The sequence below is a fragment of the Pristiophorus japonicus genome, chromosome 3 (assembly GCF_044704955.1).
Source record: "Pristiophorus japonicus isolate sPriJap1 chromosome 3, sPriJap1.hap1, whole genome shotgun sequence".
Lineage (NCBI taxonomy): Eukaryota > Metazoa > Chordata > Chondrichthyes > Pristiophoridae > Pristiophorus > Pristiophorus japonicus.
In genome coordinates, this window is record NC_091979.1 from 215,025,848 (window position 1) to 215,045,783 (window position 19,936).

Sequence of the window (19,936 nt, forward strand, 5' to 3'; positions counted from 1 at the left end):
GCTGCGACCCCAACTATTTACAATCTATATTAACGACTTGGAAGAGGGGACTGAGTGTAACGTAGCCAAGTTTGCTGACGATATAAAGATGAGAGGAAGGGCAATGTGTGAGGAGGACATAAAGAGGCTGCAGGAGGACATAGACAGGCTAAGTGAGTGGGCAAGAATTTGACAGATGGAGTATAATTTGACAGATGGAAGTGTGAGGTTATGCACGTTGGCAGAAAAAAATCAAAGAGCAAGTTATTATTTAAATGGAGAAAGATTGCAAAGTGCTGCAGTACAGCGGGACCTGGGGGTTCTTGTGCATGAAACACAAAAGGATAATGTGCAGGTACAGCAAGTGATCAGGAAGGCCAATGGAATCTTGGCCTTTATTGCAAAGGGGATTGAGTATAAAAGCAGGGAAGTCTTGCTACAGCTGTACAGGGTATTGGTGAGGCCACACCTGGAATACTGTGTGCAGTTTTGGTTTCCATATTTACGAAAGGATATACTTGCCGTGGAGGCAGTTCAGAGAAGGTTCACTAGGTTGATAGGTTGATCCCGGGGATGAGCGGGTTGACTTATGAGGAAAGGTTGAGTAGGTTGGGCCTCTACTCATTGGAATTCAGAAGAATGAGAGGTGATCTTATCTAAACGTATAAGATTATGAGGGGGCTTGACAAGGTGGATGCAGAGAGGATGCTTCCACTGGTGGGGGAGACTAGAACTAGAGGGCATGATCTTAGAATAAGGGGCCGCCCATTTAGAACTGAGATGAGGAGAAATTTCTTCTCTCAGAGGGTTGTGAATCTGTGGAATTCGCTGCCTCAGAGAGCTGTGGAAGCTGGAACATTAAATACATTTAAGACAGAAATAGGCAGTTTCTTAAACGATAAGGGGATAAGGAGTTATGGGGAGCGGGCAGGGAAGTGGAGCTGAGTCCATGATCAGATCAGCCATGATCTTATTGAATGGCGGAGCAGGCTCAAGGGGCCGTATGGCCTACTCCTGCTCCTATTTCTTGTGTTAAGACAGTTTTTGCCCCGGGGGAGGGAGGTGCTACCGCCTCCAGAGAAATTGTCATCCCAGGCTGTCACGCAACCGGCGATGTCGTCATCGCTGTGCACGGCAACCCCTCACCACCCTGCACTGACCGTTTAACACCCCGCGGGGGAAATTGCCCCGTGAGCCGCAAGGCTAGCGTGAGCGGATGTCAATGCCAGCTTTGCGGGTCGCGAAGCTGGCTGACATCTGCTCTCGGTGCAGTAGTTAAAGGTAAAGGCGCCAACGCCCCAGGCCACCATCTTATTTTGCCGGCCCACTCACTCTCGGGCAACTCGGCCATGGCATGCCATTGTGGCCCAGTGGTGGCCATCAGAGGCCCTGCAGAGTGTGCAACGGCCCTCCCCTATAATCGGGCAGTAAGGGCAATTCCGCGTCGGAGGCGGGACATCCGCATCGGGCGATAAAAGTCCTGGCCCCGGAAGGTTACCGCCCCCCAATCGTGGCGCGGGGCAATTTCGCTCCCTTGGATTTTCAAAAGGCCTTCAATAAGGTGCCATATTATAAACTGATGACTGAGGTCAAAGCTTGTGGATTCAGGGGACAAGTAGCAGAATTGATAGCAAATTGACTAAAAAATAGAAAGCAGAGAGTAGAGGTATAGGGCAGTTAATCAGATTGGAGCAAGGTCGAAAGCAGTGTTCCACAAGGATCAGTGCTGGTACCACTATTATTCATAATTTATATTAATGATTTGAACTTCGGAACAAATAACTCAATATCAAAATTTGCAGATGATTCAAAACAGGCTATAGCCAACAGTGAGGAAGAATGTAACATAAGAAGACATTAGAAAACTTGCAGAATGGACAGTTAAGTGGCAAATGAACTTTAACAAAATTAGAAGCATCAACTACACCTTAGAAAATAAAAAAAGTGAATGGGGTAGAAGAGCAAAGGGGTCTCGTGATACAGGTGAAAATATCATTAAAAGCTGCATCGTAGGTCGGCAAAGCAAGGAAAATTGCTAAAACAAAAATAGAAATTGCTGGAAATACTCAGCAGGTCAGGCAGCCTCTGTGTAGAGAGAAACAGAGGTAACGTTTGAGGATGATGACCCTTCACAGGAGCATATCAAACAAAATTTTATACCACATATTAGGGTAGATGACCAAAAGCTTGGTCAAAGTGATAGGTTTAAAAGAGCATTTTAAAGAAGGAAAGAGAGGTGTAGAGGGCCTTGGCAGCTGAAGGCATGGCCAACAATGGTGGAGTGATTAATATCAGGGATGCTCAAGAGGCTAGAATTGGAGGAGCGCAGATATTTCGAGGGGGTTGTGGGGCTGGAGGAGATTACAGTGATGGGGGGGGCAAAACCATGGAGGGATTTAAAAACAAGGATGAGAATTTGAAATTCGATGCTTTGCTTAACCGGTGGCCAATGTAGGTCAGGGAGCACAGGGATGATGGGGGAATGGGGCTTGGTGCAAATTAGGACATGGACAGCTGAGTTTTGGATGACATCAGGTTTACGTAGGGTAGAATGTGGGAGGCCAACCAGGAGTGCATTAAAATAGTCAAGTCTAGAGGTAACAAAGATATGGGTGAGAGTTTCAGCAGCAGATGAGCTGAGACGGGATGGAGTCGGGCGATACTATGGTGGTGCAAATAGACAGTCTTAGTGATGGCACAGATATGTGGTTGGAAGCTCAACTCGGGGTCAAATATGACACCAAGGTTGTGAACAATGTGGTTCAGCCTCAGTAAGATACCAGGGAGAGGGATGGAGTCGCTGGCTGGGGAACGGAGTTTGTGGTGGGGACCGAAGACAATGTTTTCCCAATATTTAGTTGGAGGAAATTTCTGCTGATCTCGGACAAACAGTCTGACAATTTAGAGACCGTGGAGGGGTTGAGGGAGGTGGGTGTCATCAGCGTACATGTGGAAACTGACACTGTGTTTTTGGATGATGGCGTCGAGGGGCAGCATGTAGATGAGAAATAGGGGTGGGCCAAGGAGAGATCCTTGAGAGACACCGGAGGTAATGGTGCAGGAGCAGGTAGAGAAGTCATTGCAGGTGATTCTCTGACTCTGACTGGATAGATAAGAATGGAACCAGGCGTGTGCAGTCCCACCCAGCTGGACAACAGTGGAGAAGTGTTGGAGGAGGATGGTGTGATCAACCGTGTCAAGGACTGCAGATAGGTTGAGAAAGACGAGGAGAGATAGTTTACCTTTGTACGGTCACATAGGAAGTTATTTGTAATTTGATAAGCGTCATTATGGTACTGTAGCAGGGGCAGAAACCTGATTGGAGATTAAAGCTATCGGGAATGATTGAACAGGTTGGGACTTTTTTCCTTAGAAAAGTGAAGACTTAGAGTTGACCTGATAGAGGTCTTTAAAATTATGAAGGATTGGACAGGGTAGATGTGGAGAGAATTTCCACTTGTTGGAAAATCCAAATCTAGGGGCCATAAATACAAGATAGTTACTAATAAATCCAACAGGGAAAGGAGTTTCAGAGAGTGATTAGAATGTGGAACTCGCTATCATAGCAAGTGGTTGCGGCAAACAGATGCTTTCAAAAGGAAACTAAATGAGTACATGAGGGAAAAATGAGTAAGAAGATATGCTGAAAGGCTGAGGTGTGGTAGATAAGAACATAAGAACATAAGAAATAGGAGCAGGAGTAGGCCAGTTGGCCCTTCGAGCCTGCTCTGCCATTCAATAAGATCATGGCTGATCTGCTCATGGACTCAGCTCCACTTCCCTGCCCACTCCCCATGACCCTTTACTCCTTTATCGCTCAAAAATCTGTCTATCATCGTTTTAAATATATTCAATGACCCAGCCTCCACAGCTCTCTGCGGCAGAGAATTCCATTGAGTTACAATCCTCAAGAGAAGAAATTTCTCCTCATCTCAGTTTTAAATGGGCGCCCCTTATTCTAAGACTATGTCCCCTAGTTTTAGTTTCCTCTATGAGTGGAAATGTCCTGTCTGCATCCACCCTGTCAAGCTCCCTCATTATCTTATGTTTCAATAAGAAATCCTCTCATTCTTCTGAACTCCAATGTGGATAGGCCCAACCTACTCAACATATCCTCACAAGTCAACCCCCTCAACTCCGGAATCAACCTTGTGAAGCTTCACTGAGCTGCCTCCAATGCAAGTATATCCTTCCTTAAATACTGAGACCAAAACTGTACGCACCAATACCCTGTACAGTTGTAGCAGGACTTCTCTGTTTTTATACTCTATCCCCCTTGCAATAAAGGCCAACATTCCATTTGACTTCCTGATTACTTGCTGTACCTGCTTGTTAACTTTATGTGTTTCATGCACAACGACCCCCAGGTCTCTCTGTACTGCAGCATTTTGCAAATTTTCTCCATTTAAATTATAATTTGCTTTTCTATTATTTCTGCCAAAATGGATAACCTCTCATTTTCCCACATTATACTCCATCTGCCAAAATTTTGCCCACGCACTTAGCCTGTCTATATCCCTTTGCAGATTTGTTGTGTCCTCACAATTTGCTTTCCCACCCATCTTTGTATCATCAGCAAACTTGGCTACATTACACTCGGTCCTTTCATCCAAGTCATTAATATAGATTGTAAATAGTTGAGGACCCAGCACTGATCCCTGCGGCATCCCATTAGTCACTGTTTGCAAACCGGAAAATGACCCATTTATCCCGACTCTCTGTTTTCTGTTAGTTAACCAATCCACTATCCATGCTAATATATTACCCCCAACCCTGTGAGCTTTTATCTTGTGCAGTAACCTCTTATGTGGCACCTTATCGAGTGCCTTCTGGAAACCTAACATCTGTGGTTGGGAAAATGTTGGAGTCCATTAGTAAAGAAGCAGTAACAGGACATTTGGAAAAGCAAAATTCGGTCAGGCAGAGTCAGCATGGATTTATGAAGGGGAAGTCTTGTTTGAGAAATTTGCTGGAGTTCTTTGAGGATGTAACGAACAGGGTAGATAAAGGGGAACCATTGGATGTTCCCGTTTTGTCTTGGGTGTAGAAGTTGTTGAACACAGACCATAGCTCGGTGTACCTCTGGCGTGCAGAGCGAGTTTCAGTCAAATCCATTTGAAGCGTGGTTTCGTCATCCGGGATATCTTGTAGGTTTCACCATCAAGGGGAATCAACGTGATCTCGGGGACATCTGACATGATAATCATTCTGTGTAGTGATCACCGGGAAATTACTCAGGAGTAATTCTTAAGTCAGTTTGTCAGAGTTAATTCACTGTTACTGGCTTCTGTGAGAATAGAACATAAGAACATAAGAAATAGGAACAGAATGTAGCTTGAGGCAAGCGATAACTCTAATTCCACCAGCTAATGTCAACCGCAACAAAAAGAAATATGGCCAAAGGTCAGGGCTTCGGTTTCCAAATCCTTTATTATGCACGGTGAACTGTTCGAATACAAAACAAGGAACACAACACTCGAATTCTTACAATACACCATCAGGAGCGATACAATAATCCAAGAACAATCCGATAACACGGCAATAAAGAGAAAAATACTTACTTAACTGTGTTCTGGAAGGGTCACGTTAACAGGAGTCTGGTCCCTAAACTAACAATAAAGTGACATCAAGAATTGTGCACTGTCCTCAGGAGCAAAATGTCTCCTCTCCCATGTGTCTTCCACTGTCTCCCGAATCTGAAGGGCGCCACCCCGAGGTGGTAAATGGTAAACCAAAGTACGGTGTCTCAGGAGACCATCACAGACAGGGTGAGCTCGGAAAGGTCATCAGGGGAGGTCGGAGAGAAACTGGAGAAAGATGTAAGATCAGGGCTAGGGCAGAGGGGATCCTTGGAAGAAGTTTGGTCTGAAGGGCTAGAGGAAGGAAGGGAAGAGGCAGAGGCGGCCGATCGGATGGACTCAATCTTAGAGCCCCTCGAGCCTGCTCTGCCATTTAATAAGATCATGGCTGATCTGATCATGGACTCAGCTCCACTTCCTCGCCCGCTCCCCATAATATAGAAACATAGAAACATAGAAAATAGGTGCAGGAGTAGGCTATTCGGCCCTTCGAGCCTGCACCACCATTCAATATGATCATGGCTGATCATGCACTTCAGTACCCCATTCCTACTTTCTCTCCATACCCCTTGATCTCTTTAGCCATAAGGGCCAATCTAACTCCCTTTTGAATATATCTAACGAACTGGCCTCAACAACTTTCTGTGGTAGAGAATTCCACATACTCACAACTCTCTGAGTAAAGAAGTTTCTCCTCATCACAGTCCTAAATGGCTTACCCCTTATCCTTAGACTGTGACCCCTGTTCTGAACTTCCCCAACATCGGGAACATTCTTCCTGCATCTAACCTGTCCAATCCCGTCAGAATTTTATAAGTTTCTATGAGCTCCCCTCTCATCCTTCTAAACTCCAGTGAATACAGGCCCAGTCAATCCAATCTCTCCTCATATGTCAGTCCCACCATCCTGGGAATCAGTCTGGTGAACCTTCGCTGCACTCCCTCAATAGCAAGAATGTCCTTCCTCAGATTAGGAGATCAAAACTGAACACAATATTCCAGGTGAAGCCTCTCTAAGGCCCTGTACAACCGCCGTAAGACCTCCCTGCTCCTATACTCAAATCCTCTCCTATGAAGGCCACATGCCATTTGCCTTCTTCACCGCCTGCTTAACCTGTATGCCAACTTTCAGTGACTGATGAACCATGATACCCAGGTCTCGTTGCACCTCCCCTTTTACTAATCTGTCACCATTCAGATAATAATCTGCCTTCCTGTTTTTACCACTAAAGTGGATAACCCCTTATGCCCTTATCCCCTTATCATTTAAGAAACTGTCTATTTCTATCTTAAATTTATTCAATGTCCCAGCTTCCACAGCTCTCTGAGGCAGCGAATTCCACAGATTAACAACCCTCTGAGAGAAGAAATTACTCCTCATCTCTGTTTTAAATGGGTGGCCCCTTATTCTAAGATCATGACCTCTAGTTCTAGTCTCCCCATCAGTGGAAACATCCTCTCTGCATCCACTTTGTCAAGCCCCCTCATAATCTTATACGTTTCTATAAGATCACCTCTCATTTTTCTGAATTCCAATGAGTAGAGGCCCAACCTACTCAACCTTTCCTCATAAGTCAACCCCCTCATCCCCGGGATCAACCTAGTGAAATTTCTCTGAACTGCCTCCATAGCAAGTATATCCTTTCGTAAATATGGAAACCAAAACTGCACGCTGTATTCCAGGTGTGGCCTCACCAATACCCTGTACAACTGTAGCATGACTTCCCTGCTTTTATACTCCATCCCTTTTGCAATAAAGGCCAAGATACCATTGGCCTTCCTGATCACTTGCTGTACCTGCATACTAACCTTTTGTGTTTCATGCACAAGTGGCCCCAGATCCCGCTGTACTGAGCACTTTGCAATCTTTCTCCATTTAAGTAATAACTTGCTCTTTGATTTTTTTCTGCCAAAGTGCAAATCTCACAATTTCCAACATTATACTTCATCTGCCAAATTTTTGCCCATTCACTTAGCCCCCAAGTTTCCACATGATTTGCTCCTGATTTTTAGGAGCAACAGGTGTAGAACGGAGTATCTTAGAAATCTGAATTCTCGTCATTTAGTTTGCTCCAGTTCTAGTCAGTTAGAACAGTTTCACTTTGGAACAGAGTTTTTTTTTCAAAAGGGGGCATGTCCGGCCACTTAAGCCTGTTTTCAAAGTTTCGTCAGTGAAAACTTACTCCAAACTAACTTAGAATGGAGTAAGTGAAGATTTTTGTACGCTCGAAAAAAACTTGTCTACACTTTAGAAAATCAGGCATAGGTTACAAATCAGGCGTAGGGAATGGGGGGGAGGGGAGGGGGGGGGGGGTTTAAAGGGAAGTTTACAAACATTAAACACTTCAGTTTTACAAATAAAGAGCCATCATCAATAATAAATGATAAAAACATCAATAAATCAACCAATAAATCAATCAAAAAAAATTAATAAGAAATAATTTTTTTTTTAAATCAATAAATAAAACATTTTCTACTTACCGACTGCAGCACCGTGAGCCCTCCAACAGCGTGCTGGGATGCCCCCCTCAGTGTGTCTCTGTCAGTGTCTCTCATTCTCTGTCTGTCAGTGTCTGTGTTTCTGACAGCGAGGGGAGGGGGAGGAGGGGGGTAGAGGGAGAGAGGGGGGAGCAGAGGGAGGGAAGGGGGAGAAGGGGGAGGGATGGGGGAGAAGGGGGAGGGGGGGAGAAGGGGATAAAGGGGAGAAGGGAGAGAAAGGAGATGGGGGGAAGGAGATGCGGGGGAAAGCAGATGGAGGGGGAAGGAGATGGGGGGAAGGAGATGGGGGGGAAGGAGAAGGGGGAGGGAAGGAGATGGGGGGGGAAGGAGATGGGGGGGGGGGGAAAGAGATGGGGGGGGGGAAAGGAGAAGGGGAAGGGAGGCTGAACGGGCCGGGCCCGGGAGTTTGGGCAGGGCCCATCCCCAGCTCCAGATTTACAGGTAGGTGGCGTTGGGTCGGGTCGGGGGGGGTGGTGGGAGGGAGGTCAGTTCGGTTCGGGTCGGGGGGGGGAGGAAGAGGGAGGTCAGGTCGGGGGGAGGGAGGTCAAGTCGGATCCAGTCCGGGGGGGGCGGGGAACGGGAGTCGGGTCGGGTCGGGGCGGGGGGTGGGGGGGGGGCGGGAAGCGGGAGTCGGGTCGGGTCGGGTCCGGAGGCAGGGGTGGGGAAGCGGGAGACAGGTCGGTGTCGGGTCCGGTCCGGAGGCGGGAAGCGGGAGTCGAGTCGGGTCGGGAGGAAGCAGGAGCTGGCCGTGGGAGGAGCCTTATTCACGCAGCCTCAGTGAGGCCATTCGGCCAGGGCTAGGGACTGCGTGCTTCGGACCCCTCCTACACAGTTTCGGGTGCCTGGAGCTACTGCACTTGCGTGCCCACTGTAGCGCGCATGTGCAGAGGTCCTGGCACTGTTTTCAGCGCAGGGACCTGGCTCCGCCCCCTACAGCTCCTGCTGCACTGCGCCGAGGGCCAGAGGACCTGCAGGGAGGTGGAGAATCCGGAGGTTTTTTTTAGGCGCACTTTGTGGCGCGAAAAACGGGCGTCCAGGTCGCGACTGCGCCATTCTAGGCACGGCTCGAAACTTGAGCCCTTAGTCTTCTATGTCATTTTGCAGACTTTTTGTGTCCTCTTCACACATTGCTTTTTCTCCCATCTTTGTATCATCAGCAAACTTGGCTACGTTACACTCAGTCCCTTCTTCCAAGTCGTTTATATAGATTGTAAATAGTTGGGGTCCCAGCACTGATCCCTGCAGCACCCCACTAGTTACTGGTTGCCAACTAGAGAATGAACCATTTTTCCCGACTCTCTGTTCTCTGTTAGTTAGCCAATCCTCACTCCATGCTAATATATTACCCCCAACCCCGTGAATTTTTATCTTGTGCAGTAACCTTTTATGTGGCACCTTGTCAAATACCTTCTGGAAGTTCAAATACATCACATCCACTGGTTCCCCTTTATCCACCCTGTTCATTACATCCTCAAAGAACCCCAGCAAATTTGACAAACATGACTTCCCCTTCATAAATCCATGCTGACTCTGCCTGACCGAATTTTGCTTTTCCAAATGTCCTGCTACTGCTTTTTTACTATTCAAACTAATGGTGATCCATGAGCTCCTCACACTTATTGTCGGAGGTGAGGGTGGAGACTGGGGAGAGGGGTTTAAAAAGGTAGTTAGCTGTGGAGAATAGAAGCCGGGGTTTATCTTTACATTTCAGAATGATTCTGGTACAGTGAGCGATTTTGGAAGATGAGAGCAGGACCCAATAATGTTTTATGTGGTCCAGCTACATCTGGTGGTGAATGGCTAAACCAGCTGTCTGCCATATAGAAACATAGAAACATAGAAAATAGGTGCAGGAGTAGGCCATTCGGCCCTTCGAGCCTGCACCGCCATTCAATGAGTTCATGGCTGAACATGCAACTTCAGTACCCCATTCCTGTTTTCTCACCATTCCCCTTGATCCCCCTAGTAGTAAGGACTACATCTCACTCCTTTTTGAATATATTTAGTGAATTGGCCTCAACAACTTTCTGTGGTAGAGAATTCCACAGGTTCACCACTCTCTGGGTGAAGAAGTTTCTCCTCATCTCAGTCCTAAATGGCTTACCTCTTATCCTTAGACTGTGACTCCTGGTTCTCAACTTCCCCAACATTGGGAACATTCTTTCTGCATCTAACCTGTCTAAACCCGTCAGAATTTTAAATGTTTCTATGAGATCCCCTCTCATTCTTCTGAACTCCAGTGAATACAAGCCCAGTTGATCCAGTCTTTCTTGATATGTCAGTCCCGCCATCCCGGGAATCAGTCTGGTGAACCTTCGCTGCACTCCCTCAATAGCAAGAATGTCCTTCCTCAAGTTAGGAGACCAAAACTGTACACAATACTCCAGGTGTGGCCTCACCAAGGCCCTGTACAACTTTAGTAACACCTCCCTGCCCCGGTACTCAAATCCCCTCGCTATGAAGGCCAACATGCCATTTGCTTTCTTAACTGCCTGTTGTACCTGCATGCCAACCTTCAATGAGTGATGTACCATGACACCCAGGTCTCGTTGCACCTCCCCTTTTCCTAATCTGTCACCATTCAGATAATAGTCTGTCTCTCTGTTTTTACCACCAAAGTGGATAACCTCACATTTATTCACATTATACTTCATCTGCCATGCATTTGCCCACTCACCTAACCTATCCAAGTCACTCTGCAGCCTCATAGCATCCTCCTCGCAGCTCACACTGCCACCCAACTTAGTGTCATCCGCAAATTTGGAGATACTACATTTAATCCCCTCGTCTAAATCATTAATGTACAATGTAAACAGCTGGGGTCCCAGCACAGAACCTTGCGGTACCCTACTAGTCACTGCCTGCCATTCTGAAAAGTACCCATTTACTCCTACTCTTTGCTTCCTGTCTGACAACCAGTTCTCAATCCACGTCAGCACACTATCCCCAATCCCATGTGCTTTAACTTTGCACATTAGTCTCTTGTGTGGGACCTTGTTGAAAGCCTTCTGAAAGTCCAAATATACCACATCAACTGGTTCTCCCTTGTCCACTCTACTGGAAACATCCTCAAAAAATTCCAGATGATTTGTCAAGCATGATTTTCCTTTCACAAATCCATGCTGACTTGGACCTATCATGTCACCTCTTTCCAAATGCCCTGCTTTTACATCCTTAATGATTGATTCCATCATTTTACCCACTACCGATGTCAGGCTGACCGGCCTATAATTCACTGTTTTCTCTCTCCCTCCTTTTTTAAAAAGTGGGTTACATTGGCTACCCTCCACTCGATAGGAAATGATCTAGAGTCTATGGAATGTTGGAAAATGACTGTCAATGCATCCGCTATTTCCAAGGCCACCTCCTTAAGTACTCTGGGATGCAGTCCATCAGGCCCTGGGGATTTATCGGCCTTCAATCCCATCAATTTCCCCAACACAATTTCCCGACTAATAAGAATTTCCCTCAGTTCCTCCTTCTTACTAGACCCTCTGACCCCGTTCAAGTCTGCGTCTCTTGGACTTAAGGGAGCACAGATCAGGGCTATACGAGGGTGAATGGCCAGGGTGAGAGAGAGTAATTGTTTTAACAGGCACTAGGGCATCAAAGGTGGTGGTGAGGGTGTGATTGAGCAGATCGGTAGCTGCAGTAATGTCACGGTGAATGGAGGGCCATAGGCTGGACAGTTGGGAGTGGGTAAGTGCAGTTGTAAGAGAGTCGGGAGAGAGGTTTTTCCTGGGGCGGACACAGAAGGAGGTAGGGTTGGGGGGGCAGTGGGTGGAAGGGGAATGTGGGTGGAGAGCGATACGAGGAAGTGGTCAGAGATGGCCTTATCTGCGATTGACACGATGGGAGTAGCGAGGCCACGAGAGATGGCAAGATCGAGGAGCTGGTAGAGAATACGAGTTGGGGAGTTTACATGGAGGGAGAGATTAAGGGAGGACAGGAGGCCAGTGAACTCAGAGGAAAGAGAGAGTATGATGTATTGAGATGAAGGTTGAAATCACCGAGGGTGAGAAGTCGTTCGGTGCAGAGATAGAGGGAGGAAAGTAGTGAAGAAATATCGGTAATAACATTTTATGGTACTAGGGTGGGCGGTAGAGAACGAGAATTTTAAATGAGAGGGGAGAGAGAGGTGGAATAGGGCGAGATGCTCAAAGGAGGAGAAAGTGCCGGAGGAGTAGGGGACAGACCAAGGTGTGATTTGCTGATGAGAGCCACACCGCCACCACGGCAGTCTGAGTGGGACAAGTGGTGGAAGGTACAGCCAGGCGGGGAGGCTGCACTTAAGGGTAAGGTATCATCGCCCTTCAATCAGGTTTCCATCAGGGCCGTAATGTTGATGCCATCATCCACGATAAGCTCACGGATGGGAAGGGCTTTGTTTGCATGTGAATGGAAGTTCTGGAGGGAGTTGCGGAGAGGTCGGTAATGGCTGCCCCACTGCCTGCATCCACAGTGTCAGCACTGGCGGGGGGGAGGGTGGGGGTAAGTTGGACAGGGAGGAGATTGTCAAGATTATCCCTCAGTGGGCATGCTAGGTGGGAAGGTTGGCGAGAGATGATGAGACAGTCGGGGTTGCTGCTCATAAGCAGGCAACCACAACTGCCTTGATGGGCCCTTCATAAGCTGCCAAGAGAGGCACAGAGGGAAGCTGCAGGCTTATCTAGGAGGGAGCCAAGCCTGGGACCGCAGCAGGAGAGTAGGAAGGTCGAAGAGTAATGGAGGATTGGGGTAGGGATTTGGGAGGGCAGAGTATCTGAGAGTGGGGAGATGAAAGGAGGCCTGATGGCAGGGGAGAACAGTCAGGGAGGGAGAAAGAGAAAAGTAAAGAGGGGGAAAGTATTGAATAGCTCGGGTCCGGAGCGTCAGCCAAAGTGCGCACGCAAATGGACGGGAAAAGCTCAGGTTACATTGGCCTGTTTAAATGTAGAACATACAATATTGATGGGTAGGAAAAGACCAAATCCAGCCCACACCTCAAGCTGGGTGGAGCATTTCAACTCAACATATCCTACATAACCCCTGCTCCTCTCACAGTTGTGTAATCACCTGGGAAAGGCACAAAACCAGAGAAAAAACACAAGTTTCGATTGGATCAAAAAATTGCTACACCCAGTACATTTAAGGAGGAAAGAGAGACAGAGATATTTAAAGAGGGAACTCCAGACAGCTGACGGCACAGTCACCAATGTTGAAGCGATTAAAATCGGGCATGCGCAAGAGGCCAGAATTGGAGGAACGCAGAGCTCTGGGAGGGCAGCAGATCTGGAGAAGGTTACAGAAATGGATACAATGGCTGAATGCAAGGGAATCTGGTGGAGGCATTCACACCAGACAGCGACGGCCCCAATCCCTGATCTGTGCTCAGCTCAGTCAGGAGGAGCAATACAATTAGCCACAGTGCCCCTGACCTTCAAAAAGGGGAAAAGCACCAGGCAGAATTGTAGCAACCCTTGCTGGAAAATGCATGCACGTGGCCTTTGGGTGAGAGCAGGATCCGGCACAGTGGTGATGCCACTCACACCCGAAAAGCTGGCTGAAATCCATTGTCTCAGCTTATACAATAGAAAACGATGGTGAGAGCGAGGAATGGAGTCAGTGCTGTCAGGAGACAAGGGAGGGGCAACCCAATGGAATCTCACTCCCAAATAATAAAGATTGCGTCAATCTTGACCAATATTGTTATTATCTTGGATATTTCCTTATCTCTTAATGAATTCCTTTTGCAGGTTAAATTTGATGTGTACGTCCCTACTATTTACACAGCTGAAACAGCAGGAGATGATCACTCGACTGGGTAATGTTGGATTGTATTTTATTTCTCTTTGGGACTAACAGTACTGGATATGAAGAAACGTACAGCGGGATGCTGGCTCAACTGGGAAGTTTCCAATCGGCCGGGGCCACAAAACAAAACTGAGACCAATTCAGCACTAAATTAGCAACCTCACTGTAAAAGGTCATAGGGCGGCGGGGGTGGGCAATACTAAAAGGTCAGTGTTCCACCAGAGGTAGATAAAAAGGAATTTTACTCTGTATCTAAATCGTGCTGTACCTGCCCTGGGTGATTCATTTCCCTGCACTCGCATCTCTCACCTTGATGAGTATAAAGTCCTGAAGAAGGAAGAAGTTAGCAGAAACCCTCAGCGTGTTGCTTAATTTATCAAACTTGCTAACATCATCACAGAAAGACAGATGAAAGTTTTGAATTAATCGGTTTCATATGACATGATGTAATGTGTATTACATCTCCCAAGATTTATTTGAAGATATTTTATCTAAGCAATACAGGTTTGTCAGAGAGTGCTAAAGTGGGACAATACCAGACATTCAGATCTCTGTGGTTGCTTCTGAAGACTTCTTACAAAGCAGGAGGTCCCAAGTTTGATTCCTGTATGTGCTGAACCAGCTAATCTCAGTCGCTCCTCAGTCTCCTTGTGCTTGGAAGGTGACGATCAGCCAGCATTGCTGCTTCTATTACTGGGCAATCCAGTGCTGGACAAGGCCAGTGTCTGGTGAGGACAGGGTTGGGCTTGGCTCTGCCACGTCCCATCACTAGTCTACTGTCGCTCACTGTCCAGGTTCACATATGAAGAGTGGCCACAGGCTGAGATTCCTCCTGCGACTGTCCCCAAGCTGGAGTCAGCAACTTCCAGGGTCGAACATTGTTTTCAATTATCACTCCAATGAACTATCTGTAACCCAGAAAAACATTTTTGCTGCAATTGATTGTGCCGATGACTAATATCATGTGGGCTCCGAGCCTGTATCGCAGCCCAGTAACTCACTTTCATCCACCTTCTCCTCTGTATAATACAGTAATGCCCTATCCCATTACATGTGAAGTACCTGACAGAGGCTCTGTTTTCCAGGTTGTCGAAATGGAAAGCTGCTCCAAAGGACAGCTCCCAGGAAGAAGGTGCAGATCCTAGCACTGAAGCAGTTGAGGAATCTTTACCCCTGTGAGTTGGGCAAATCGTTTTCAGCTTACCTGCCGCGGTTTATAAACAAATATCACCTTGACTCAATTGCTGCTTTGAGTTAGCAGTGCAAGATATTTTCACAAGGGTTCTCACAATTTCCCTCTGTAAAATCAGGGAACCATTCAGAAATTATATCCCGAAGAGCTTTCTTTGATAACCTTATAACTACACATCTGGAAAGTACATACATGTATATACACACATACACATATACATATAACATATGTGCATATATACAGATACACACATATATTGTATATATACATATATAACATAAGTCATATATACATATTCACAGCACCTTATCATACCCTCAAGTCATCCCAAAATGCTTCACATTCAGTGAATTGTTTTTCTATCTTATTGCTGTTATGCAGCCAGATGCAGAAGACAGTTTGTGTACAGCAAGATCCAACAAATAGCAATGAGATGAATGACCACTAAATCTGTTTGGTTTATTGGGGTTGACTCTGTTCTGCTGTCCAAGATGTTAACCCCTGCTCTTCAAATAGTGTCATAGGATTGCTAAACATTGACCTTTGAGAATAAATGGCACTTAACACGGCAACCCAAAGACGGCTCCTCCGACAGTGCAATGCCCCCTCAGTACTGCCCTTCTGACAATGCAGCGCTCCCTCAGAATTGCCCCTCCAACAGTGCGGCGCTCCCTTAGTACTGACCCCCCGACAGTGCAGCACTTCCTCAGAACTGCCACTCTGACAGTGCAGCGCTCCCTCAGTACTGACCCGCAGACGGTACAGCATCCTACAAATCCCCTGGGAGGACAGATGCACCAACATTAGTGTCCTCATCCAGGCCAACATCCCCAGCATTGAAGCACTGACCACACTTGATCAGCTCTGCTGGGCAGGCCACATTGTTCGCATGCCAGACACAAGACTTCCAAAGCAAGCGCTCTCCTCGGAACTCCTTCATGGCAAACGAGCCAAAGGTGGACAGAGGAAATGTTACAAGGACACCCTCAAAGCCTCCCTGATAAAGTGCAACATCCCCACCGACACATGGGAGTCCCTGGCCAAAGACTGCCCTAAGCGGAGGAAGTGCATCCAGGGGGGCACTGGGCGCCTTGAGTCTCATCGCTGAGTGCATGCAGAGAACAAGCACCGGCAGTGGAAAGAACATGTGGAAAACCTGTCCCACTCTCCCTTACCCTCAACAACTCTCTGTCCCACCTGTGGCAGGGACTGTGGCTCTCGTATTGGACTGTTCAGCCACCTAAGGACTCATGTTACGAGTGGAAGCAAGTCTTCCTCGATTCCGAGGGACTGCCTATGATGATATTGATGACTCCCTCAGTACTGTCCCTCTGACAGTGTGGCGCTCCCTCAGTACTGACCCTCCGACAGTGCAGCGCTCCCTCAGTGCTGCCCCTCTCACAGTGCAGCACTCCCTCAGTGTTGCCCCTCTGACAGTGCAGCGCTCCCTCAGTGCTGCCCCTCTGACAGTGCAGCACTTTGTCAGAACTTCCCCTCCGACAGTGCTGTGCTCCCTCAGTACTGCCCTGCCAACAGTGCAGCACTCCCTCAGTGCTGCCCCTCTGATAGTGAGGTGCTCCCTCAGTATTCCAACAATGCAGAGTTCCTTCACTAATGTGCCGAGTGTGAAATCGAGTGACGGTGCTGTGTCTCCATCATCGCTGCCTTCTTCCACCATTGCTCTGCCACCACTGTCTGGCCAGTTTGCAATTCTTGAGTATCTGAAAGGAGAAAGACACAAAGCTAGGGTTGTGGTGCGGGGAGGAGGGAAAATAAAAGATGCATGCTTGCACCATCTGCAACTTTTAAATCAAAATACATTGTGGGATGTGAGACGAAGGATTTGGTATAAGGATAACATCATCTTTGATTGTTTAAGCCCCGCTGCTGGCCCAACCTCAGCGATAGCCACTCCAATGATGGTCCCACCATCTCCTCCATTGGGGTAAGGTTGGGGTGCCTGTCTGCGACCGTTTAGCTCCTGCTGCCTCCGGTTATGTGCTAATTTGTCCTGCAAGAGAGAGGGAAGTGTTTCAGCGAGTGTGGTGCAAAGTGTTTGGATGATGTGCCTGCTGTGGTTGAACAGCTGGCAGTGTCTGCAAGCTGTGAGAGGTGGGTGTGAGGCTTGCAGCAGTGGTAAGTGTGTGAGGGTGAGGTGAAAATATGACTGTGAGTTGTGAGTCGTGTTTGGTAGAGATTGTTGGTCGATGAGTGATGGGGGTGTGGTGCATAGAACATGGGAACATAAGAATTAGGAGCAGGAGTAGATCATACAGCCCTTCGAGCTTGCTCCGCCATTCAATAAGAAAATAACTGATCTTTGATCTCAACTCCACTTTCATGCCCTATCTCCATATCCCCTAGAGTCCAAAAACCTACCTATCTCAGCCTTGAATAGCCCGTACAGCCCTCTGGGGCAGAGAATTCCAAAGATTCACAACTCTCTGAGTGAAGAAATTCCTCCTCATCTCAATCTTAAATGGCTAACCCCCTTATCCTGAGACTATGGACTAGAACCTCCCCTTTATTTTGCCTGCTTAACGCCCACTTAACGCCCATTTAACCGCTGAAATGACGTATAATGCCCAGATATCGCCCATTTTGGCACAAAATGGAAACTGATGGGCTTTTTTAGGAGACTTATCGCCGAGCGCTATTTTCCCCATGTGCTTAACGGCAAGAAAAAATATTACCGCCCGGCCACTTTTTTGGGGGGGAATCAGCAGAATGGGCGATTTAAACGGCCATAGTATCGCCCATCATTACTTTCCTCACGGACTTAATGCCAAGATTCAATAATAAGGTCCGGCAACTGTTTTTTGTCGTAAAGAGCATATTTACCCAAACTAGCGGCCATGGAGATCGCCCGTGGTCAATTTCACCACCTCGCACACATATCACCCAGAATATCACCCGCTCAAAAAACTGCCCACAAAAAGTGGAACTAACCAGGATGAACACCAGCGGTGTGGCTGGCATTTGTTAAATCCCACTCTTACGTGAGGAGCCGATATCAGAAAGATTTGCCTGAAAGAGCGTTGATGTGAGTGACAACGCTGACACACTGCTGTGTGTGTACAGCTCAGACATCAATGATGCCCATCACCTTGGTGCCAGTTAAAGTTTATGTGTTGATTGACATAAAGTTGTATTTAACACTTTCACGGTAAAGGAATTGCCAGTGTGTAATGGTCCAGCTATCTGAGACAATGCGCAACAAGGTTATGTTCAATAACAAAAGTTTAATACCAACATTGGTCTAAAATCATAAGTAACACAGCCAATAACACCCAACCCCCGCCCACATCCCACTTTTTCCACCATTGACATAAATCACAAGGTCAACATGTTCAGCAACACAGAATACAAAGGCAAAGCAGGAGCGTGGTCCCCAGCCCCCATACATTGCAACAAATTGCATACACACAGATGGAGATATAACACAGCCATCACCTGCACATGTGCACCTCACTTTCCGTACCCCCTCTCTTTCTTCTCCCCACCTCTATCCCTTCCCCACCTCGCTCCAAGGCACCTGGCCGAGGAGCTCCTCAGGCAGTGCCTCATTGGAGGGGACGAAGGCAGATGCGTTAATTGAATGGGTACGGGAGCGGGAGGTGCTGAGGGGGCAAAATTCTCTGATGCAGAAGCAAGATCTTGGTAGTTGGTCGCATCTATCATTTGCGGTGGTGGTGCGGAACCTAGGGGAGGACTGCCGCGCTCTGGGATGACTGGGAGGGCTGTGGCAGCAGTGTTCCTGGCTATCACATTCAGGGACTCCGCCATGCGCGGAATGTACTTGGACGTGGTGGCCAGGTGTCGGGATATGCCCCCCAAAGCTTCGATGAGCTGGTCACCAATGTCTACTGTCCTCCTGGACAACTGAACCATCTCTCCGCTGTCATGTCGCGCTCGTGGAACAGACCTGTCGCGTCCACGAGGCCTCCACGGAGTCGGCGCCGTCCTGGGAACAAATGGGGTGCCCTGTGGAGAGGTGCTTGGGGCCGGCACCTCCAGAGTGGAGGTGGGAATCACCGAAGGATCAATAGATAGCCTTGGGATGGAATGGGTTCTGGAGCGTGGCGATGCAAGTTCTTCGAAGTCCGTGCTCTCATCCGTCGAGAACAGACCCAGCGGATTGACGGGCGACAATCGGAGCTCCTCAGCACCAGATGTAGTAGGATCGTCCACACCTTCTGGCCTCTGTGGTCTTGCCTGGGGCCACGCTGCTGGCTGAGCTGCAAGACACAAATGAAGTTGTTAGAAACATAGAAACATAGAAAATAGGTGCAGGAGTAAGCCATTTGGCCCTTCGAGCCTGCACCACCATTCAATAAGATCATTCACCTCAGTACCCTTTTCCTGCTTTCTCTCCATACCCCTTGATTCCTTTAGCCGTAAGGGCCATATCTAACTCCCCCTTAAATATATCCAATGAACTGGCTTCAACAACTCTCTGCGGTAGGGAATTCCACAGATTAACAACTCTCTGAGTGAAGAAGTTTCTCCTCATCTCAGTCCTAAATGGCTTACGCCTTATCCTTAGACCATGTCCCTGGTTCTGGACTTCCCCAACATCGGGAACATTCTAATCTGTTCAGTCCCGTCATTATTGTATATGTTTCTATGAGATCCCCTCTCATTCTTCTAAACTCCAGTGAATACAGGCCCAGTCAATCCAGTCTCTCCTCATATGTCAGTCCTACCATCCCGAGAATCAGTTTGGTGAACCTTCGCTGCACTCCCTCAATAGCAAGAACGTCCTTCCTCAGATTAGGAGACCAAAACTGAACACAATACTCCAGGTGAGGCTTCACCAAGGCCATGTACAACTGCAGTAAGACCTCCCTGCTCCTATACTCAAATCCCCTAGCTATGAAGGCCAACATGCCATT

The 19,936-nt window shown here is 47.6% G+C and overlaps 1 protein-coding gene across 1 annotated transcript in view; it reads left to right on the top strand.

Moving 5' to 3' along the window:
• Window positions 1-19,936, top strand: part of trpm2 (transient receptor potential cation channel, subfamily M, member 2) — a 410,019-nt gene that overhangs the window by 328,751 nt on the left and 61,332 nt on the right. The window contains exons 29-30 of the mRNA XM_070876247.1: window positions 13,792-13,859; window positions 14,935-15,024. Of these exons, the coding sequence (XP_070732348.1) occupies window positions 13,792-13,859; window positions 14,935-15,024 (158 nt within the window). The remainder of the gene's footprint in view (window positions 1-13,791; window positions 13,860-14,934; window positions 15,025-19,936) is intronic.